This window comes from Nelusetta ayraudi, unplaced genomic scaffold (assembly GCF_046127955.1).
Source record: "Nelusetta ayraudi isolate G7.1 ecotype Tasmania unplaced genomic scaffold, CSIRO-AGI_Nayr_v1 ptg000048l, whole genome shotgun sequence".
Lineage (NCBI taxonomy): Eukaryota > Metazoa > Chordata > Actinopteri > Tetraodontiformes > Monacanthidae > Nelusetta > Nelusetta ayraudi.
This window is the reverse complement of record NW_027466098.1, coordinates 17,294,565-17,318,200: the sequence shown is the minus strand read 5'-3', so window position 1 is coordinate 17,318,200 and position 23,636 is coordinate 17,294,565. Positions and strand designations below refer to the sequence as shown.

Here is a 23,636-nt window from a genome sequence, read left to right as displayed (position 1 = left end):
GAAGTACTGCAGGTTTTTTGGTCACTATTGAATAAACTACTCCTCCTTCTCCTCCTCCTCCTTCTCCTTCTTCTTCTTCTTCAAAAAGAAAATCACTTTTAGTCTTGACAGTGTCCTCCCCACCTCCCCCCTTTTCTGAGAGTTTACTGCAGGAGAAGCCGATGTCACAGGTACACCACCATGTACGTGGGAACTAAAAACACAAAACAAGCTGAGCTCTCCTTTGCCCTCATCACTCTCAGCCAACCAGGAGGCCACAGAGCATATTTCCCATAACAAAGCACCAATTCCTGTGTACAATCGACACTAGATGGGCAACTTCTGGCTGTGTTACACACGTCTCTGAGGAGATTCTTGGATTCTCACCTAAGTCGTTCGGACTTTTCAAAGTGTTTTTTCAAAGTCAGATCCTGGGGGACCACGTCTCCTCTGCGAGATGGCTCACCCTGCGTCCGAGATAGCTGCAATGTGCGTGGGACTGATTGGACTGATCGGGGCGGCGGCCACCACGGGGATGCCCATGTGGAAGGTGACTGCTTTCATCGGGGAGAACATCATTGTGATGGAGACGCGCTGGGAGGGCCTGTGGATGAACTGCTACCGGCAGGCCAACATCCGGATGCAGTGCAAGGTGTACGACTCCCTGCTGTTCCTGCCCCCAGAGCTGCAGGCGGCCAGGGGCCTGATGTGCTGCTCGGTGGCTCTGTCTGGGCTCGGGCTCCTTGTGGGTTTGGCGGGAATGCGCTGCGTCTCCTGTTTTCGGAGCAATGACCGGGCCAAGACCATTTTCCTGCTGGTTGCTGGCGGCATGCAGCTGGGGGCTAGCATCTGCGTCTTCATCCCAGTGTCATGGACGGGCCATGTGATCATCAGGGACTTTTACAATCCCCTGCTGATCGACGCCCAGAGGCGGGAGCTGGGCGAGGCTCTATACATCGGCTGGGTGACGGGCGCCTTCCTCTTCGCCTCGGCCATGTTGTTCCTCTGCCGCCGAACGCCGTCGAACAAAGGCTCGTTTGATGTTTACCATCCGGCAGCCAACTTGCTGAGTTACAAGCAGGCGACCAGCAGGCCAGACCTCATGAGGTACCATCCCCTGTCGACGCTCTCCAGCCTGGGCTCCCAGGTACAGCCCTCTGTCCAAAACTACGGGCCAGTCGGCCCCCAAGTTGTGGCGCCGCTGCAAGGCGCCCACCACACTTTGCCACTCCACGCGGCGATGTTCAACCCTCCCGTCGTCTACAACCACAGCGTGCCCGGGAACGTGTCCCTGTTACACCCGGGCAGCATCGCTCACCGTTCCTCCGCCCGGGGCTCCGACCACGTCGGGAGTCTTTATACGCCCGGAAACTCGTTGTACATCAGCCAGAACAGCGACCCCTATTCGCTGGCCAACACCGGCAACCAGACGGCATCGTTCCAGTCCAGCTTTCACCCAGTTCCACACACGCCTGTTTTCGTCACATATAAAGAATCACGTGTTCAGCCAGCGTCGCACAGCAACAGCAGCAGCAGCAGAGGCGTCTACATATGAGGAAAGCGTGTTGTTGTAGCTTTGCACAGAGGCAAACTCTGCTGTTATGGTTGGAATAATGTACTAACTTAATGAGGGTTTAGTTTAATTAAAAAAAAAAAAAATGTAATGATCACATTACTCGCATTTTGCCTTATTTTACTTGTATGAGCAAAGTTGTCTTTCAATGTGTAAATAAGCTTAGTGTTGTTTTGATGAGGCTCCAGCGTCAGCCTACCTCTCTAGAAATGAAATGTTCAAATAACTTGTTTTTTATTAGGACAGTAGACTAGGAATAAGTATGTCTTTGTGGTCATCTGTCGTTTTTGTTAATGTCCAATAAGTGTTTAATAAACAGAGTAAAAGAGAAGCTGGCACAATATCTTTTGAGGCAGTGGTTTTCAAAGTGTGTGTGTGTGTGTGTGTGTGTGTGTGTGTGTGTGTGTGTGTGAGGGGTTGGGGGTGGGAAAAAGTTTCTGAAAAACTTTTGGAACCCCTGTCCTAAGATACCAGGTTAGGAATTTGGAAATTATATATGTGTGACTTTACAAAATTCAGATTTTTAGAATAAATTTACAGCAGCAGCCCTCATCTTCAAAAGCAGATATTCTTCATTTCTAATATAAACTGTAAAACTGCTGATGGTGCACAAGATGAGTCTCATAACTCACCACTAGGTGACACCAAAGTACGTGATGCATGTCTTCCACTCTTCCCATAACCAAGTCATAGCAAAAGAAGCGTAATAGCCGTACATCAAGGCAATAACATAAAAGGAAAAGAAATAATAAAATTTGTCCATAATAAAACATTGGCTTTTATTATAAGCAATTAACATTATAAACCGGTGGCGATACAAGCAGTTTATTACCCTGACTTCTTAGATCATTGCAACAAGAAATGTGCTTTATTGTAAACAATAAAATTACAAGCTACTGAGCAAGTTCGCCATAACCTTTTATGAAAATGTAGGTATAATTAACCCAATATTTCCAATATTTTCTTTCACTGGAAGGGACTTTAAATTGTTCTCTGAAAAAAAACAAAACAAACCCAAACAATAATCAAAGAAACACATGCAGACTAACCTGATTTGGTGACGTGCAAGTCAACAATTACCCCCCAGCTAAGATGCTCTATTTTCATTTAATCCTGAAATAATCAAATTACTGCAAGTGTCTCAATAGTCCACGTGCTTTTCTCCCGCTTTGGATCCTGCTCGCAACGTCTTCAGCAACTGATGCAACAGAGCAACGAGCACAACTTTGAAACTCTCATCCCCAAACAGGCCTCGTCAAGGAAAAATAAACGAAAAAAATAAACAACAACAAAATGGGTTATGGTGACATGACCACATTTTTTTTTTTTTATCTAACTATGAGACCATGTCAGATAAACAGTTTGAGGAAGTTAATCTTCAAGGAAGCATCACAGACCAGTTTGAAGATTAGATTTGCGTTTCCATCAGGACTGGGGCAAAGATTTAATCATTCCTCGGTGTACCAAAGCAAAGACGTTGTCAGGGTCGAATGTTGCCAGATTTGAAGTTAATCTGCAGGACGTATCCATGTTTGCGGATTAGTGGCTCGGCTGTGCCCTCAATTGAGCGCCTGTATGGAGAGGACTCAGCTGTGTCCAGCCAGCCAGATACAAGAAGAGCCAGACAGGAAAAGGGGAAACAGAATTTCACAATAAGAGCACTGAAACGGTGAAATGACGGGCAGTTTTGTTTTGTTTTGTTTTTAGTGAAATAAAAAAAAAAAATAAACAAACAAATAATAAATGACCATATATACATGGACCTCTATACTGTGTAGGATTTTTTTTTAATGTAATCCTTAACCCACCGAGGCCTTCAGGTATGAGGAAATTGAATTTTAGCTGTTTTGTATTAGCTACAATTAGCCAATTATCTGCATGAATATGAATGATCTGGTTAGAAATGTACAAAATAATTACAAAACCACGATGCTGGTAAATTATCATGTTAAAATGGTTGTGATTTAAAATATGAAATATATATACAGACACACAATGAAACAACTGTGGCTCGAAGGCTGAGTGTGAAAAAAAATTATTGAAACCGTCCTTTAAAATGTAAGTTATAAATCAGTATTTTTGAAATACATTAATACTTTCCTTTTTTGTCTTGTTACTTGCTCACGCGTTCCCCTTTTATTTTGAAAGCTGTTCCAAGCGATCTTTATCTCTATTAGTGTTAACTTGATGGTAGAAGAGCAGCGCTCCCCCCTCCTCAGAAGCTGCCTTCAATTCAAGAGTGCACTGGAGAAAATACAACATCAGAAGGATGTCTGGACAGTGAAAATGGAAAATAAAAGCTGAATGACCCCAGAAGGATTTTAGAAATGGGACAACTGGATTTCTTCTGAGCGGCAAGTGGATTTTTTTTCCCCCTTGTTGCTGTTGTTCCCCCCCCCTCTTATTATCACAATGTGCGAGGGATGGATATGGGTCAGACGGCAGTTCATTTTTGTTACGGATACAAGGACTGGCAAGTTATCAGCATGATTTATCGAGGGCAGGAAAACTGACCTGATCAATGTTATATTTGAACCTGGAGGGAGGACCATGGCGAAAAGGACGGGACTGTTATTTCCACTACTGTACTTCATGGCAGAGTTTTGGTTGACTTCACAGCAAGTCCTGAGAATTGGTAAGTGCTATAATTTTCTATCACCCCCCCCCCGCCTCGACCAAAAATGCACAGGCTGTCCCTTTAAAGTCTCCAGCTTCACTCTTGCGTCCTTTGCAAATCCTCTGCTCAATTTGGACTGAACAACCATGCTTTTTGTGTTTGCAAAAGAACAAGAAGAAAAAGCTGATGATTTATTCAGGGGGTTGTTGCTTCTTTTTCGGATCATCTATTAAATATTGAATTTCGAGATGAGAGGACTAACGCATCTCAACACATCTACGACGTTAAATGCATGGGATGAAATGAGTCAAATGTCGCCACGGTGAATTGCGTGACCACAAGGGAAATAAATGCACTTATTAAATCACTTGTTCTGGTGTTACTCGGTCAAAAAGAGCATAATGAGGATCTGCTGAGGATGCTGAGTGATGAATCAAATTGGTGTAAACAAACATTTGCATTATTACTCAGTCACATTATTAAAAAGAAAATTCTATGAGCATCAATCAGCTACTGTATGATTCTGCTATCTTTTTTCACATCCCAGCAGTAAAAAAATACTGCTTCTTCTGCTGCTTCAGCGTGCTTTAAAAGTTTGATCGTCAGATTTCCCCCCTCCCCTCCAAGAAAAAGAGGCACACCGACACGGTGGCTCTATTGGTTTTAATCAAAATCGCGCTAATCCACCTCGGGTGGCTCGTATCAGGCTGCCCGTCTCTGTTTCTGCGTGTGGAAGGCAGGTCAGAGGCAGATGAGTGATTAAGTTGACCCACAGCTGATGTTGGCACGACCGTCTCTCTCTGGCACGGAGGAGTTTGATGCAGGGATGGATGCAATGGAAGCAATCTCAGGGAGGCGTCACCGTCTTGGCTCCACTATTCCCAATTCAACCCAACTAGCCGGTTTAAAGTTAACCAGTCTCCTTGTGTGTTTTTTTTTTGTGTGTGGAGATTTCATGGCTCGATGACAAGCCGTGGCTCTGGATCTGGATCTGGGTCCCTCTTCAGGGCCCCTGAGAGCCAACAGCAGCTCTGTACCTTCAACTTCACTTTGCTGCTGTAATTTGACGCGCACGGCTCTCGCTCTCTCGCTTTGATTTCACATGTAATTATGCGACAATAAGATCCCACCAGCACCACTCGTCTCCAGTTGGTTGTGCCATGTTGCCCTGATGCCTAATAAGATTGCATCACAGAACAAAACTGACTCTTTAAATTAAGGCCTTGGCATAACGGCCCCCCCTGTGGCCGCTCCAAACGTCCTCTTTGTTCCTGAGACATTAACAATCTCACTTGTAGCATTGCATAACTTCTGAGAGGCTAATAGGCCCGGCACCGTTCCTCTTCTAACAGTTCCCATAATCTCTCTAAATCATCTATCACTATCAGCGCCCACCTAATCCCTCGTCATTCTCCCCATGACCCGCGCGCCTCCTAATCTCCCCCATATGGTGTGTGGCGCCATTCAATTAACGTTTTGCTCTGTCTTGGCAAAGCACCGCCATCGAAAAAAATAAATAAAATAATTGTGACCGGCTTCCCGCGCGCTCTTTTTTTTTTTTTTTTCGGCGCAGTTGGTAATAATGGTAAATCTTCTTTCTCCGAGCCCTTAAACAACTAACGCTAATCTTCTTCATGCAGAAACGCTCTTCCGCCAAATATGGTACCGCAACCAAATCTGGTGGTTGGGAAGAGCGCAGAAGCAGCAGCAGCTTGCGACTTGGCCTCCACTCCACTTTTGCCTCTTGCTAATTCCCGACTGCAAACCCCTCCCACCCCCCTGCTTTGGATGCGTTATGCATTAATCATGTCGTGTTTTATTTATGAATCAGACCACGCCATGCAAAAAGTTGGGATTAGCCGCTATCATGCTAAAAATATTGCGCTTTATTTTGATACGGCATTGTCTCGGTTGGCCCCTTCCGCCTCGCCCAGGCGAGTGTTTTGATCAGCTCGGGGGGCAGTTACCCCATTAACAGAGGGAGCTCAGTGCTCTCCACATCAAACGAAGATAGTAGACTGGTTTGGACCTCCTCATTCATTCACAGTCTGGCACGGGCCCAGCTTGGAGTGGGTGCTGGTGGTGTTGTCGGGGTGGCTTCTCTGCTGGGAACGGGCCCAGAGTGGGGAAAAGGGGGACGCGGCAAAACACTGCATCGCTCTGTTCCCTTTTTTAAATGATATTTATGATATTTTAAGAAATTCAAAGCTGAAATAGGAATCCAAAGGCCACTTTCAAAACAAAACAAACAACCAAAAAATAGCGTCCCCATTGACTTATGCATTTCGTTCCCTCTGACCGGCTGCCCAGCCTTGATCCCTGGCATTTGTCGTGCTCTTCACCGAACGGAGGAACACAAGTCTATAAAAAGCATAGCCGCGGGGTTCGAGCCTCGCCTGCAGCGCAGGCAGAATCTTTGGTTTTGTGACCTCCTAGCATGCATCACCCCACAGCATTGTCTGGCCTATTAAAGATGAGCCGGCAGTCAGCGGGACTGAAAATGACACTGACGAGCTTTTAAGCTTTCACCGTTGACTTTTGACTTTTTTCTCTCTTTTTTTTTTATAACGCCACTTTCGCTGTATGATAACGACGTCGTTTCTCCATTATAGTGCCGGTTTCATCTACATTCTACACCTTTGGGTTAAATCTCATGAGCTTGAAATGCTATTTTCTTCAGAATATCACAATTTAGAAGAAAATTCATTCACTGACCTTTCAGTTTTGATAAGTTAAGATGTGCTGGGTTGGAATAATCAGAAATATCATGTTGGATATTTTTGACCGTTTCTTCAAGCTTGACTTGGCAAATGTCAAAACATGACGTGGCGGTGATGCCAGAGACTCAATTGCCTTGAGTGGAATTTAACTGATTTGGAATTCATCCTAAAAGTGCACCACTACTACTTTGGTGCGCTGTGTTTTTATATCAGGTACGCACTGTTCCGCAGTATTTTATGACTACTATCACACTTTAATACCTGGTTATACTTATAATACGATGTCTCGATTTTTCAATGGCACACAAAAGTCAACAGGTTTTTTTGTAGAGCGCAACATTTACCACCAAACCTTGAACGTGCTCTTCAAGGTTTCGACTCGCAGCACTCCTGGCAAAGATTAACAGCGTGGCAGATCAAAGCGTGGCCTCGGGACTAAATATCATAATAAGGTTTGCTAAGTCCAACACAGGGCAGACAATGCGCAGCCTTGTAGAGCTCAGCTAATCCACTCCTGGCTGTGCGAGCCCGGTACTTGCTCCTCCTTACAAATGTTTGTCTATTTTGCTTCAAGCTGAACCAGACAAATGGAAAAAAAAAACCATCCCAACCTTCTTGATCAGGCTGCGCGTTTATGGGTCAAAGCTTCATTTCACAATCAAAATTGGTTTTGAGCCAAGCCGGCAGATGGATTTGAAATGACTGTACTACGATCAGTTGATGGATTTCCTTGTACCTTTGAATGTTCCAAGATCTCTGCCCGAGAGAAGCCCGGAAACTGGATGAATCTGCAAGCTCATGTTTTATTTGCCTTGGCAGATTTAATTCAAACGCTTTTTCATCCACACTGAAAGGAAATCTTGCCCAGATGGGGCAGGTTTGATGAATTGACTTAATATCATCCAAGGTTGTTGGAGATGATGTGCAGAGAGCAATAGCGTAGGCAGCAGGGCATGGTTGTACCCGTCTGCTTCTGACGAAGGTTTGTAAATATTATAGTGCCAGAGATGGAAACAGTAAGATGGGGCTTCCCCATCCTCTCAGTTCACACACGGCCCTTCGGCCTCTCCACGATTCATGATCATCTCCAGCACATTAGATTGCAGTTGTTGAGGGACATGTTACTCGTGCAGGTGGTCCGTTCCTGAAGGCTACACTCACATTTTGGCAAAAGGTTTGCTTGTTACAAACCATCACGTCAAACCATGTTTTGTAGAGTGTGGCTGAAAAGTTTTGTTCTATGCACAGAGGACAAACAAAGTGCAGAAAAGAATCCTGCTCCTCTCCAGTTAGTTGTGCTGACAAACAGTATTAAAACAGATCATATGACAGTGAATGCGTAACTGAACGAAACCTGATGCCGCATAAACAAGACCTCTGACATCAATTTCGGCACTTCTAATGACTGAATAATGCAGTTACACTGTCCACTCGAACAGCTTCTTAATAGCCCAGCATGTCTGACAGAAACAAGTAAACATCAATTAAAAAAGAAAAAGAAAAGTCTTTTTCAAACTTTTTTTGTTGAATAATGAATTTGAAAAATCATCGACGACTGTTTAGTGGCTTATTTAGAGCAGCTGTGGCACGAACATCACAGCCTAAGCAAAACAAAGCAGGCAGTAGCGGCGCAGCGACGCTGGACTCTGCAGTGGCGCAGCAGATAGAAGTTCTTGCTTCACCAAACTGTGACTTACTGGAACGACTGCGTTTGCATTCATCTGCTGTCGGAGCTGTGAATCTTCTGTCACTTTAGCCGACTCAGTACTGTTTCGCACATTTTGCCATCGGTTAATGAAAGTGTAACTGTTTGGGCTGCACTCGCGAATGACTTCCCTTTTGAAATGAAGAAAAGAAACCTGACAGTTTTCTAGAAACTGCAGTTCTATTGAGTCCTCTGCAAGCAATGGAGGACTTTCTTATTCAAACAACAGATTTCAGCAGGATGACTCAATGTTTTTTTTTTAATCAGTTCCAACTGTATTTACATGGCTTTGTGCCTACATAACTTAGTCATTTCTTTCATTTTGATTTTTATCTGTGAAGGTGCAAAAGGAATACGCACATTGTACTTGTTCTTTTTCGTTGCCATGGAAGGCCATTGAAAATGTGCTAAAATTGTTCAATATCAATCCATAAGTTTATTGTTCAAATTGTGCTGACAAGTTTTATATATTTTCTATAACAAAACTTCTACAAAAAAAAATAAAAAAAAATTGCGATGCGTCATCCGTCACAGACATCACTCAACACCTGTGCGCACTCAATATGCAATCACGTGTTACCCTCGGTGTTCTATAGCTACTGAGTGAAAGCGAGGCACCAGCTGACTGGGTGTGTGATGTTCTGTGTCTCTGAGGCTACAGTGTCTAATGTGTGCAAAAGGCTTTTTATTTATTTGATCTTTTTTTTTTTTTTTTTCCGTAGCCCTGCGAGCTTGGCAGTGGGGAGAGCAATTATTCTGGCAGCCACGTGTACCGTGTTTGTGGAGATAAGACTATCATTTTCTGCCATACACACACACACACAAGCTGATTTGAAAATGCTAACAAATACGAGGCAGAGATTTGTTTTGCTCCATGTCAGATCCCTGAACGATTGGTGACAGTTCTAATGAGGTTGCAAAGGTAGTGGATGGGAGCCAGCTGCTGTCTGCGAGCTGCTGGTGTTTTTTTTTTCCCCTGTTCTCTGCGGCAGGTGGTCCATAACACCTGAGGAGGATTTAAACACATAGAGTGAAATGTGTTATATATATATATATATATATATATATATATATATATATACATATATACCAGCAACATGTTCACAAGTACAATTTGATCCAGTGACTGAGAGTTTAGTGCTGTGACACTGGCACTTCTGCTGGCACATTAATCAAATCAAATTAATCAAATTAATACACCATTAAATAAAAAACAAAGTATGAAATAATTAAGTTACGATGTTTATTTAAAACTGCTTTCTTTGTTCTGTAAATATTGACTCATTTTGTGGTTCTTATTTTAATTATTTCATACTTTTTGTGCCTGCAGAACCACAATGGAATATTCTCAATGCTTCATAATCGTTAATGTTAATGGGAAAGGAAAACAATTGCATTTATGTCTGCTTTGTTGAGCGGATTGGTTCTGCAAGGAAGTCATTGCATTTATTGGGTGTTTTTAGAACGTATATGGCTGTTATCATTTTGCATCTTCAATTTTTACCTTTAGTGCAAAGGACACACTGAGAGATCATTTAACACACAAATCACAAAACCGCTAAAACGTGGCTGTACTGTACAAGGTCTGTAGTGATAAAACGAAGAGCCGTTGGGGAGCCAAATATCATGTAATATATAATAATGCGATAATGTGGCTCGTCACCGTGCTGTATCCGGGGCACAATTAGCAGCATAACAGTGGGAAAATATGAGTGTTTTGAAACGATGCCGTCAGCGCTGAGCGCAGCTTTTCACGCTGACCCGCAGACACTAAACCCCTCCCCCCCCCGTTGCTCCGTGGAAGTCAAACAGTTCATAAAACATTCAATGGAAATCGAAAAGCTTATTCCAGGTAGAAATGAAAAATGAGATTGAAAGACTCTTTCTCTTGGTATTACTATTATTTCAGCGTGTGATGTGCCTTTCGTACAATCTCAGAAGAGGAAATGAATAAAGTTAGCAGTGCCATGAAAGAGATTTATTATTCTTTAGATGAATATGGTGAAAAAGCCCAATCATTTACCTGACTCATTTCAAATTGAAGAGATGCAGTCAGTTCAGGTTTTCAAAGTGGTCTATCAGATCCAGCCAGTCTGATGGCTCCTAATGAATCTGAAGTTACTCTTTGACTTCAGCTTATAGACACACTGATGAGTGTTTAATGGGATTATAGTCATTCTCACAGTGGCTGGCCGGTCAGCTTTATGATAGAAGCCCATAGCAGTTTATTGATATGTCCTTTTAAAGGGAAACAGCATCACAAAGTGCTCCTTTTATTATTCTTGGTGCATTTCATGCAAGGAAAAAAAAAAAAAAATGTTGATTCTAGATTGTCAGTATTGGAACTAATGTGGTTTGTTATGCATGTGATTACAGGTCATAAAAATGTAAATTAGGAAATTCTACAAAGCAGTCGCTATGTCTTTTTGCAAGAGACTGGACGCGTCTCCTCTGGTGGAGTAAGAGAAAAATCACTGGCTGGAAACGTTGTTGTGCCGCCGCCAAATGATTTGTTTCAGCTTGCGATATTTGTTTCACTCTCTGCATGTGAAACCAGCTAAGCCAGCTTATCAAACTGGCTGCGAGCCCCCCACCACCACCAGCCCAACTAACCCCCCCGCCCCCCCACTACCGTTCAGACTGAAAACGTGAAAGATGAGAAGTCGCATCTCAAAAGAGGCGACGGTAGCTGCATTTTTATGGCCAGCTGCGTCAAAAAGGTTGCTGTGTTTTTTGGGGCTGAGGATATCATATCTGGGTGCAGAAAATGAGTAGTTTTAACAGATCCCAGCAGCTGCTCGCTGAGGCTGGCGAACCATAATTAGGATTGGCACTTTCAAGCATGCTCTCAGTAACCAGGGAGTCCAGACAAGGCTCTCTCAGTTTGGGGGTTTGAGGCTATGCTACAGCAAAGAAAAAGGTCATTCACAATCAAGGTCTCAAGGGGGTGGGGTGGGGGTGGCTTTTTTTTTTTTTTTTTAAAGGGCCTCTCTCCTTCCAAATCAATCACAATTTCACAGGCAATTCTTCAAAGACTACGCAGTGACCTACTGCCATCTGTGGCCTCGCCGTCCAAAGCGAGGTCATTTTACAATCATGGCATCATCAGAAAATTCAAATGCACTATTATTTCCGCCTGCCCGACCGGCAGAAACGACTCCTCTTGTCTTTCTTTGTACCGACAACTCACCTCCGGCTTTGCTGTCGCTGTCACAGCGGCACAGCACGTGATAACAGCCAGAGTAAACATTTAACCCCGAATGACTTCTTTGAGAGATCCCACCAGTTAGAGCTCAGATGCCTGACATGATTTTTCGTTTGCGAGGCCGTGATGAGAGTGACATGCGGGGATAAAGAGGTTGAATCTTCCCCACCAGTCTGACCGCCGTGGAAGCAGGTGGTGACAATCCAGCGGCTTTCCCCGCATTAATCCCCATGTTTGCCGTGCTTCTGTCTGTGTAGGGGAATATGGAACAGTCGTGCCTGGCTGCAGTAATATACTGTATATCCAGTGCTGGCCGTGGCATGCTATATCTATCATGTGGAGCACAGTGGTGGATTAACAGTTGGATGGTTTTCAGAGTGATCTCCTCAAGCCTGCGGCAACGGCCGGCTAAGCACTGATTGTGTTTGGAACAAATGCAATGTGCAGTTTCATTTTCCTCGCGTCTTTTTCTTGTGTTTATGCTGCTTCGGTATAGAGAACGACCAGTACCGGTGTCACACTGGACCTTTTGATTTTGCATGGTGAAGGAAAAAAAGGCCCCTGGCGCAAACATTTTGTTCATATTGTGTGTGTGTTTGGATGGAAATTAATTTCTCTGCCAATTGCACTTCCAATGTAACATGTTAAACACTTTTCAGGTAAAACCAATACTTTCAATTCCTGGCTGCTGCTTGAAAAGACAGTTGATCTTTAGAAATCACATGTCTATTACTAAGGCGGCTGATGCAATGTAATTACATATTAATGCAGAGTGAATTGCATATTTCTGAGCTAAAAATAAACTTTTTGCAAATTAATTGGCTCAAAAAACCTGAATTCTAAACTGCTAATGCAAGCGTGGAATAAATAGAAGCTTCAAACAGGACCTAGTTTCATAATAAACACAAGAAGCAGACAAGTTCAGGACCAAAATAAAGGCAGCAAGTAATTAGCTGTGGGAACAAAAAGAAAAAAAATCTGCAAAATGCAGAGGAACTTTTGGCATCCAGAGAAATAAACGCTCACCTTTTGCATTTGGTTGGATGGCAAAAGTGAGGTTGTCTTGTGAGCAGAGTGTCTGTTTTAAAGGAGGACAAGTCTGCTGCAATAAAGTATTTGTGGCCAACTCCCTGGATTCATTAGCTGCGATTCAGGCCCATAATGAACTGAGAGCATCTTCCTCATTAAGATGTGTTGTCGCTCCCTGTTGTTCGAGTCGAGAGAAAAGGCTGAAACGAGGAAAGGTCAGGACTTGAAGACAAGGGCCCAGTGCAGCATCATGTGGCGAGCCATGTTATGTAAATGTGAAAATTGGGTTCCACCAACATACAAGCAAGCCGCCTGAAGAAAACAACACCAACAACAACACCACCAGCGAGCCTTGGAAAAGCATGTTGTGTAAAACCTTCACTCCTTCTCTTCCTGCAGGGGGAATCTTTGAGACCCTCGAGAATGAGCCAATTAGTGTTGAAGAACTCGCCTTTAAATTTGCTGTGACCACCATAAACAGGAACCGGACACTGATGCCAAACACCACGTTGACCTACGACATCCAGAGAATAAACCTGTTTGACAGTTTTGAAGCCTCAAGAAGAGGTAAGGCACACCTGTCCATCAATTTAGACTCTCAATATTTTCATTTTCACAAGTGGTCTTTGTTCACCTGGGACTCCTGTGGAGATGCCTTGCTTAGACAAATGAAATACTGAATAAAATGCAGCATATTTTGCCCTCTGTTTAAGGTCTACAGCAGGAGTGTCAAACTCAAACCCACAGTGGGGCCAAAATGTTGACAAAATCTGGCTCCAACAATGAAATTTATTGAAAAATCTTCCTCCAGATAGAACAGTGAACCTTTTTATACAAAGCCAAACAAGTTTTGCTTCAACCCGAATATGGAACAAGCAAAGCTTCTTACTATATAATAAATACCTTCATATTTCACACTTGCAAAGCTGAATTTCAAATAAAATAAAAAAAAAAAAACATCAAAATAAATAAAATGTAAATTAAAATCGTATGGCACTTTGTATTTGCAGCCTTCTGATTTAAATTCCAACAGGAACCTTTACTTTTAAAGCTGACCAAATGGCACCGGCGGAGGTGCATCAGGCAGTGATGCCACAGCAGAAAGAACATCTCACCTGTACAATCATCTTAAAAATAAAATAAAAAATCAATTAGGTCTGAATGTCCTGTCCTTGATTGATGTGCCAAAATACCAGCAGAGCATTCTGGGATTTGTAGTATTAACGCTACATGTGGAGTATAATACCGGCGGGCCAAATACAATGATGCTCTGGCACACTCTGGCCTGTGGGGCAAAGCAAAAATGGTCAGTTTAAATTCCCTGCTAATAACTGGTGCTAAAAGCAGTCTAAAAACGAAGCAACTGCGTGGCCTTTGCAACATCACAGGACTACTTTTTTAAAAAAAGTACTTAAGAGTGGGAAGTTGGCTCTGTCTTGAGGGAGGCATTGCTCAAGCTTAGCACAGTACAATTGAAAAAAAATGATTTTTTTGGAGACAATCTCACTTCTTATTTTGTCTACCTCCTGCCTTCACCGGCCCAGCGTGCGACCAGTTGGCTCTGGGTGTCGGTGCCGTATTCGGCCCCTCTCACAGCTCCTCCGTCAGCGCGGTCCAGTCAATCTGCAACGCCCTGGAAGTCCCTCACATCCAGACGCGCTGGAAACACCCGTCTGTGGACAACAAGGACAGCTTCTACATCAACCTCTACCCCGAGTACTCCTCCATCAGCAGAGCCGTGCTGGACATTGTGCAGTTCTACAAGTGGAAGACGGTCACCGTCGTCTATGAGGATGCAACCGGTGAGTCACCAGCCACCAGAGGACGGATGTGTGACGGGTGGATGCTGTTTGCATCTGTTTTGGCGGTAAAAACACATCGGTATATTTCTTCTTGTGTTCTTTCCATATTGTTCCCATTTAAACATGAAAAGCCATCAGGAGGGAAGACCCGTCCAATGTAGTACCGCTTCATAAAATGCCAATCAGGGCAAAATGGAAAACAATACTAGTAAAACTGCTTGTAGTTTCAACCAGGCACCAATGCAACGTAAAAGAGTGGGGGAAAAAAAATAGAAATGACATAAACTATTGAACGTTTAACCTAAACTGTATGTGGCTACATCATGATGCTGTTTTAGGTTCAGAAGTTCTTAGCTTACATGCCTGATTTCTTTAGCCTGAAATGCTCTCTGAGGATGGCAGCATGCCATTTTTATTTCAAATCCAAATATGCAGCATGAGCAGAAAACATCAAACCACTGCTGATTTTTTAAAATTAATATTTTCAATTTTAGAAGTGAAATACAAAGGGCACAATTGTATTAAATGAATTACGTTTCCTCAAAATGATAGAAAATAGTAGATCACCGCTGTAGGTTATTACAAAACCAGGGTCAGACGTGCAGGCTGGCCTTGTGTTATATTTGGCTCAGGAACAAGTATGTCTCACTCCGTTGCCTTGACTCCTCTCTCCTCCTGCCACTCACCTGACTCACAACCTGGGGCAGATGGGATGCGCTAAAAACGGGAAGGCCCAAAATGTGGAGCCTGTTCCGCCTGTCACTGTTGATTTTGCCAGAATGGAAGGATTCCCTAAAGTGACTGTGGTTCTCCTCCCCCAGGGCAAAATGCCAAACAGAAAAGACGTTTCCAGATGAAAACACCCAACCCTGTTCTATGTCCCTTTGCAGAAGTTAACCACAAAGTGAAACTGAACTGCCATGGTTAAACCCAGTTGTGACTCTCTCTTTTTTCTCTCTCCGCATTTTTAGGCCTGATTCGTTTGCAAGAGCTGATCAAGGCTCCGTCCAGATACAGCATCAAGATCAAGATCCGCCAGCTGCCCACAGGCAGCAAAGACGCCCGGCCCTTACTGAAAGAGATGAAGAAGGGCAAGGAGTTCTACGTCATCTTCGACTGCTCGTACCAGACGTCCGCCGACGTCCTCAAGCAGGTGACCAACGCAAACATCTCACGAGAAAAAAGTTTGTTTCTGTACTAAAAAAAAAAAAAAGAAAGAAAAGAAATCAGAAAAAAAGCGACGGGCCGTAAGAAATCCAATTAGATTTTTCTTTCACAGGAGAATCATCTTGTTTCTTGCATTGCTCTCGGTTTCATTTTCACTCGACGCAGGATTAGTTGAGTTCCATCCCTTTCGGTTAAACGCTGCGTGGAGGATTAATCGGAGGGACGATTCCAACATGAGCAAGCTGTGATATATACCTGCTCGGATAACTGTTTATGCATACGGAATGAAATGGGGGCATTCAGATAACGGATGGAACATGTAATTTGCATCGGTCCCTCGGTGAGGACACGGTCGGGTGGCGTTTAATGAGAAAGCAGATTATTTATCTGCGCTGCGTCGTAAACAGTGGCTGTAAATGTGCAACACGCTGAGCCTATCCTTAATTTCTCACCCTGTTTAGATCCTTTCCATGGGGATGATGACTGAATACTACCACTTCTTCTTCACTACACTGGTAAGACTGAATGTCCAAAAGATAGAGAAGTTGTCTAACATCTGTAACTAAAGACTTTTCTTCAAGGGGATGGAGCTGTTTAAGTACAGTCTCCGTTCAGCTTAGTTTTTTTTTGGGGATGTTTTCAAAGCCGTTAGAACAAATCCATGTATTATGTGTAACTTTCCACAGCATCTTGTGACGTTCGGCTACCTCTGGTAACACAGAACCTCATTTGCACTGATCGCTGTGCCTCTACAGGACCTTTTTGCTCTTGACCTGGAGCCGTACCGCTACAGTGGGGTCAACATGACCGGGTTCAGGCTGCTCAACATCGACAGCTCGCAGGTGGCATCGGTGGTGGAGAGGTGGGCCATGGAGCGGCTCCAGGCTCCCTCCAAAGCTGAGACGGGGATGATGGAGGGGATGATGACTGTGAGTTTGTCAAAAAAGAAAGCAGTGTTTATATATTAAAGGTCCAATATTATAATTTTGGATCCTTATTTGGGACTGAGCCCCAGTGATAAGACCAGCTTTGGAACAGAACAGGTCTATGGCCAGGGCGAAAGACCCAATTGTATTTTTTTTTGTTTTTGTTTTTTTCTTCACTGTTCTTTTTCTTATTCATGTTCGAACCCTATTTTGACCCCCTTAACATCCTCCAAAAGTCACCAAATTTTGCACACAATTTTTTTTTAACCTATTAAAAAACTGTTTCAATCCGCTCAACAGCGCCCTCTACATAGACACATCGCCATAGCGCCCTCTAGTAAGGTTGTACAGACATGGGACAAAGACCCACGCGCTCGTTCAATCAAGACCTAATTTTCATCTTTCTTCTTCTTCCCCGACTTTGACCCCCGACAAACTTTAAAATTTTGAAAAGAAATTGTGAAAACATGGTTGACTACAATTTTGACTGTTGAAAAGATCGGGCCACACTTTGAATGAATATTTGAGTGCAGTTGCTCTTTTTGTTCATTTGTCTATTTCTTACCTTTCAATTAGACGTGTCTTGTAGGTGCCGTGAGTCTTGGAACTTTTTCTTCAGTGCTTTTCAGTCCGCACGCTCCAAGGAAAATGAGTCATACTGTGACATTTTCCTTGTTGAACAAGGACAATTTAACCATGTAGATATGCTCATAAAAATTACACAAAAACCTTGATGCATAATGTATTTGGGGCGAGCAACAAAAAAAAAATAATAATTAAACTTTCACAACGCATCATTGTGTTGTACCGCGACAATGTGCACATGCAATCAGTGAGAGAGGCCCTTGAAATTAAGTTTCGGACCAAATGACGCTCGTTGCCGCTGATTGTGGCGGCCTGTTTGCCTGATTACCGTCCACGTCCACTCCAAACTAGTGCCGCATTGTTTGGACGTTAATGGCTAATGGCCCCGCTCATACGCGACTTCCATCCTGACGTGATACGAGGTTTTGCGCTCCCTGCTGAAGTGTCTCCCCCCCCTCCTTCAGACGGAAGCGGCCCTGATGTACGACGCCGTCTACATGGTGGCCGCCGCCTCTCAACGCACCTCCCAGATCACCGTCAGCTCCCTGCAGTGCCACCGACACAAACCCTGGCGCTTCGGATCACGCTTCATGAACATGCTCAAAGACGTGAGTGCGGTTTTCCGGGCCTTATCCGTGGTCATCCATCCATCCCATCCATCCATATCACAGCTCGCCGCCTCGCCGGTTTCCTCGGGCCGCAGGAGCAGAGACAGAAGAATTGGTGGATCAGATAAGACGCGTGTTTGCGATGGTGGCATTGCGCCTCGTCTCTGGCGACAAAGGAGTCGACGGCACGTGCCGCTTTGCCAGACGTGCGGGTTTTGCGAGAGAAGACCGGAGAGCGCTAGTTTGACAGTTGATTCGAGATTCCGAAGCGGTTTCATACGGCCTCGATAAATATTCTGTGGTGCAGCTCCAAGGAAAAGGGACGGTTAATATGGGCCCAGTCTAATGAGACTTCCTCACCTTTGCTAAGACATGTTTATGAAGATTTAATAACCTCTCTTGTGATATTAGGCTGCTTAATCAGACACTCTTTCGACAAATGAGCTACCCAACATCAGCGCCCGCAGATTATTAAAGGACCAAAGCAATTTCTGTCTGCAGAGAAAACTGATAAGGCATTGAAGCCACTCTGTCTGTGTGGCGCTACATACATTTGGTTAAAAAAAACAAAACGATGAATAACCTCAAATTAAAAAATGACCAACATCCGCAAAAAACAGACAATAATAAAATAAATCAAGCTAAATTTGTCATGCAATGACAAAACACAGATTTAGTAAATTCAAGTCAGTGCTGAACTCTGAGTTTGGATATGTTCTCAGCTTCGAGCTCAAGCAAACTGGGTTGAACACTTGTGAACACAAGCATATGTTTTGAGGAAGAAGCGAAAAAAGCAATTTTTTCCTTCACTGTGTCGGTATCACATCTGCGTGAACTTCTCATCCCCGTCCCTCATTATCAACCGCTTTCTCCAATCCGATCAGATCCATGTCACCGCTGCACATGCAGGAACGGCACCAGCACACGGGCGACGGCGGAAACAGAGGGCGACGCTTGATTGGTGCGGATTTAAAGAGAGACTTAATGACAGGGATAAATCTGGACTTTAGAGGCCAAGTGGGTCTCACAGATGCGCAGCAAGCAGCAGGACTGTGCGAAAACCGTCTAATTGAGCGCTGAGTGATACCCTGCGACCAGCTATCGATGCAAAGTGGACTTGGTGTTTGAAATGAACGTGGAGAATCGTACGGAGGGGATAATGTTTCTCGTAACCAGTGTTATTTTTGAAGAGTTCCTCTTGGCTTTCTAAGGTCTCCAACCACTCGGCCAATTTTAACTTCTGAACCCTGACATCAATACAACTGTTGCTCAATGGATATTTTCTCTTTTAAACCCTGGAGATGGTTGTGATGTGAAAATCCAAAGCTTGCGAAACACTCAGAGTAGCCGCTCACTTAAACCCCATTTCTTCCCAATTCTGAAGCTCAGTCGTCTTCACCGTGTCTAAATCCACTGCTGCCATGTGATTGGCTGATCACTCATTCGCGTTGACAAGCGATTTAAATATGCTAAATATGGAAAAGTTTTGAATTGGCCAATGTATCTGCGCACATTTCATCTGAACACAATGGAACAGGCTCCGAGTTTCCTCTGCCAGCCTAACATTGATTTCTCAAAGCCTCAGACTGAAGAGATTTAACCGTTATTCCCTCCACATCATTATCAACTCCATGCCTTCCTCCTCGGAGCTCTGCGGGCCACCCGCTGCTCTCTGCCCAGACTGAGGCCGTGCCTGCCTGCTCTGTTTGCATCACTGTTTACCATGTTTACTCTCTTCATATTTGCGTTTAGGATCGCTGCAAAACAAGAAATACCCTCATCCCATGCGAGCTGCTCTCTCTTTGTCTGGGACGTTTATGCCAGGAGTCATCAGTCACTTACTCTCCACGTTTGCACTCTTCTTGTCCAGACGTCTGCCTTTATTCTATGTCTTTAACGGGCGGGTTGACTTCCATTGTTCTCCTTTTCTATGCTGTCTCCGCGCCACAGGCACAATGGAACGGTTTAACTGGACAAATAATTATAAACAAGACGGACGGCCTTCGGAAAGAATTTGATTTGGACGTCATCAGCCTGAAGGAGGACGGCTTGGAGAAGGTGAACTATTTGACCCATGACTGTGCTGTCAGGCTGTTGCTCAGACAGAGCTGAGAAGTAAACAACAATGTATATATATATATTCATACACACAAGGCATTTCTGAGACTGTGACCTCCCACCCCTTCTGCTTGAGTTTCAGAAGATAATGTGATTGTAGACCAGTACAAAGTGTCTTGAAATGCAGTTTAGCTCTATTTTTCTTCTTTTTTTTTTTTTTTTTTTACCACATTACAAACATGCTGTTTAACGTGCCTGTAAAAACAAAAACATCATTCTTATAAAGTATGCCATAATGTGTTGTTGTTTTTGCCCTGTGTAATTCAGAGCTCTGTCATTAAAATGCTCTCTCTTTATTATCTCTGCAAGACAATCGCGGGCAACAACCGCCTGAATAAAGTGTGGAAAAAGGTCTGTACTGTAGCTGCCCTGGCTGACTTAAAGGGACACTGGTGCTGTTTAGTGGTGGACTCTACCTATTGCCCGCTGTGATTGTCCCCCCTTCAAAGAATCCAATTCTAGGCAACCTTCAACTTTTCTAAGCTGCTGAACATAAAACATTACGTATATAAAGACTGGGTTTTATGATCGGTGTGCCTGTCCTTCCCTTGTGATTGTTTTCTTTCCTCTCCTGTGCTTCTTTCCTATCCCCTCTCCGCATACATTACCTTGAAAATGTGGCTCAGCGAGCTGTGGATCCTTGATTTACCGAGTCAAGGTAGTTATTTTGTTTTTTATGTTGTTGTTTCTTTTACAGATTGGGGTGTGGAACTCTAATACGGGCCTTAATTTAACAGACAATTCCAAGGAATCTTCCACCAATGTGACCGACTCCATGGCCAACAGAACCCTCATTGTTACAACTATTCTGGTACACGAGCAAGAACAAAGGCAAATCCCGATCGGGTAGAAATTGAAACTGTATGTTTTGGTAAAGCTGATGGAGAAAAATGTGTCGTGTTTTAGGAAAACCCCTACGTGATGTACAAGAAATCCGATAAGCCGCTGTATGGCAATGACCGCTTTGAGGGCTACTGCCTGGACCTGCTCAAAGAGCTCTCCAACATTCTGGGCTTCTCCTATGAGGTAAAACTGGTGTCCGATGGCAAATACGGAGCTCAGAATGACAAGGGCGAGTGGAACGGCATGGTGCGGGAACTCATTGACCACGTGAGGACCAATCCACACTTTACAATCCAGAGAATATCCGAGCCGTACTTGGTTGTGTCAGTCCTTCACCGCTGCTCTGCTCGGTGTATTTTTGTGCTGTGCCACAGGTGGCCGACCTGGCCGTGGCCCCTCTCACCATCACCTACGTGAGGGAGAAGGTCATAGACTTCTCCAAGCCCTTCATGACTCTCGGGATCAGCATCCTCTACCACAAGCCCAACGGCACCAATCCAGGCGTGTTCTCGTTCCTCAACCCGCTGTCTCCTGACATCTGGATGTACGTGCTGCTGGCCTGCCTCGGAGTCAGCTGTGTACTCTTTGTTATTGCCAGGTAATCACCAATCTGGGGTGGAAAGGGGAAGTCCTTTGTTTCCTTATCAACAGGTATCACCCAGTGAACGTTGGTCAAAAGTGAAAATGATTGTTAGAAAACGCCACGCAAGCCAACGTTTTGGTTTCAATCTTCACCTTTAGGTTCACCCCCTATGAATGGTACAACCCTCACCCTTGCAACCCAGACTCAGATGTGGTTGAAAACAACTTCACCCTAATCAACAGTGTGTGGTTTGGAGTTGGAGCACTTATGCAGCAAGGTACAAAGGAAGTTTTTTTATTTTTCTACACCTGGCATGTTGTTTTACACCTCCAGCACAAGAACACTTTGAATTGTGGATTTGATACACCAAGGGTTCTGCTGTTTTGCATTGTTCTACTGTATCACCTCATGATGGTTTCCATCCCGCAGGATCTGAACTGATGCCCAAGGCCCTGTCTACAAGGATAGTGGGTGGTATATGGTGGTTCTTCACGTTGATCATCATCTCCTCCTACACTGCCAACCTGGCTGCCTTCCTCACGGTGGAGAGGATGGACTCGCCCATTGACTCGGCAGACGACTTGGCCAAGCAAACCAAAATAGAGTACGGCGCCGTGAGAGACGGCTCCACCATGACCTTTTTTAAGGTACGCTCCCAATCCCAGAGGGTGGGGCGGGCATTAAGCGTTTTGTCCTTGAGCTTTGTGAGTGGCAGAGAAGGCAAACGGGCAAATAAAGGGTCCTCATAAAGGTAGCTAAAAAAAAAAAAAAGACTTGGCAATTTCCCTTTAAGATTAGACTTCATTTTTAGCTGACGGATAGGAAAGGCCCGTCTGCATGGAGAAAACTGAATCAGCTCCATCGGTAAACAGTTCAGTCTGCATAAGAATGAGCATTAGGGCTTACCCTGCTTTGCATGAACCTTTGAGCAGCCGCCCGATACGAGACGTTTTGAACTTTAACAACCCCTATCCGTGTGCAACAGAAATCCAAAATCTCAACCTACGAGAAGATGTGGGCCTTCATGAGCAGCAGGAAAAACACGGCGCTGGTGAAGAACAACCGCGAAGGGATCCAGAGGGTTCTCACCACCGACTACGCTCTCCTGATGGAGTCGACCAGCATCGAGTACATCAGCCAGCGCAACTGCAACCTCACGCAGATCGGCGGCTTGATAGACTCCAAGGGATACGGCGTCGGGACCCCGATAGGTGAGATAAAACCGCCCTCCCTCTTGTTTGAGAGCAGCGAGAATAATTAGCACTAACGCGTTGACATTTTTGTCACGCGGCTCTTGATGCCGCAGGTTCCCCGTACAGAGACAAAGTCACCATCGCCATCCTGCAGCTTCAGGAGGAAGGCAAGCTGCACATGATGAAGGAGAAGTGGTGGCGAGGCAACGGCTGCCCAGAGGAGGACAGCAAGGAGGCCAGCGCCCTGGGCGTGGAGAACATCGGCGGCATTTTCATTGTGCTGGCGGCCGGACTCGTCCTCTCTGTGTTCGTGGCCATCGGAGAGTTTATTTACAAATCCCGGAAAAACTTGGACATCGAGGAGGTGAGTGTCGGCCAGTGCGAGTGGCACAACAAGTACTGAGACGTGGGCGGAGCTACGACTGCAAGGAAACCCCTCGCCCTCTAGAGGAGGCGGCGGCGAGAAACTGGGCCAATAAACTTTTCAAGTCTTAACGTGTTGAGCTGCATTGATACAATCAAAAAAGGAAAAAAAAAAAAAAAGAGGAAATACATTTATTGACTGAGTTTAGTGTTAATAGTAGTCTTGATGTAGCGAACATGAACATTTTTAGTCTTGGTTGGAAAGAAGACATCTGAATCCCTTTTTATGATTATACACGGTGGTTGACTTCTGACATCATTACATTTAACCATCTTGGCCTTGCTGTTTTTTTTTTCTTTTCTGTAACTGTAACACTGTACGATTGTTTTGTGTGGAAAAAAAAATATTATTGTAATGCCATTATATTGTTTTAAAAAAAAAAAAAGTATATGTGGTATTTTTGAACTAATTTCCGGGTCTGTACCAGTCTCGCAAAAATGTGTCACTTGCATATTTACGCTGGAGAGTAACAAAGAAATTTACCTTACAATACTCAAAGCGTGAGCCCTGATTTTATTTAAATGCTATATTCCAATTTGTTTGCAAATGAGTGCTCCTT

At 44.2% G+C, this 23,636-nt stretch overlaps 2 protein-coding genes across 3 annotated transcripts; both read left to right on the top strand.

Annotated features, from left to right (window-relative positions):
• The first annotated feature begins 229 nt into the window (after positions 1–229).
• Positions 230–1,883, top strand: LOC142895594 (claudin-8-like). The gene has a single exon (XM_076036775.1). The coding sequence runs from the start codon at positions 437–439 to the stop codon at positions 1,532–1,534; it is 1,098 nt and encodes a 365-aa protein (XP_075892890.1). The 5' UTR covers positions 230–436; the 3' UTR covers positions 1,535–1,883.
• A 1,755-nt stretch (positions 1,884–3,638) lies between these two features.
• On the top strand, positions 3,639–23,120 carry LOC142895600 (glutamate receptor ionotropic, kainate 1). 2 transcript variants are annotated; one of them, XM_076036786.1, is made up of 16 exons: positions 3,639–4,187; positions 13,228–13,395; positions 14,373–14,630; positions 15,602–15,783; positions 16,259–16,312; positions 16,553–16,726; positions 17,773–17,916; positions 19,867–19,974; positions 20,344–20,385; positions 20,732–20,845; positions 20,941–21,144; positions 21,252–21,475; positions 21,619–21,737; positions 21,890–22,107; positions 22,446–22,671; positions 22,767–23,120. In XM_076036786.1, exons 1-16 carry the CDS (start codon positions 4,103–4,105, stop codon positions 23,054–23,056), a joined length of 2,610 nt encoding a protein of 869 aa, XP_075892901.1. In that variant the 5' UTR covers positions 3,639–4,102; the 3' UTR covers positions 23,057–23,120. The 2 variants fall into 2 exon arrangements, with proteins under 2 accessions (XP_075892901.1, XP_075892902.1); XM_076036787.1 differs by lacking the exon at positions 20,344–20,385.
• The last annotated feature ends 516 nt before the right edge of the window (positions 23,121–23,636 follow it).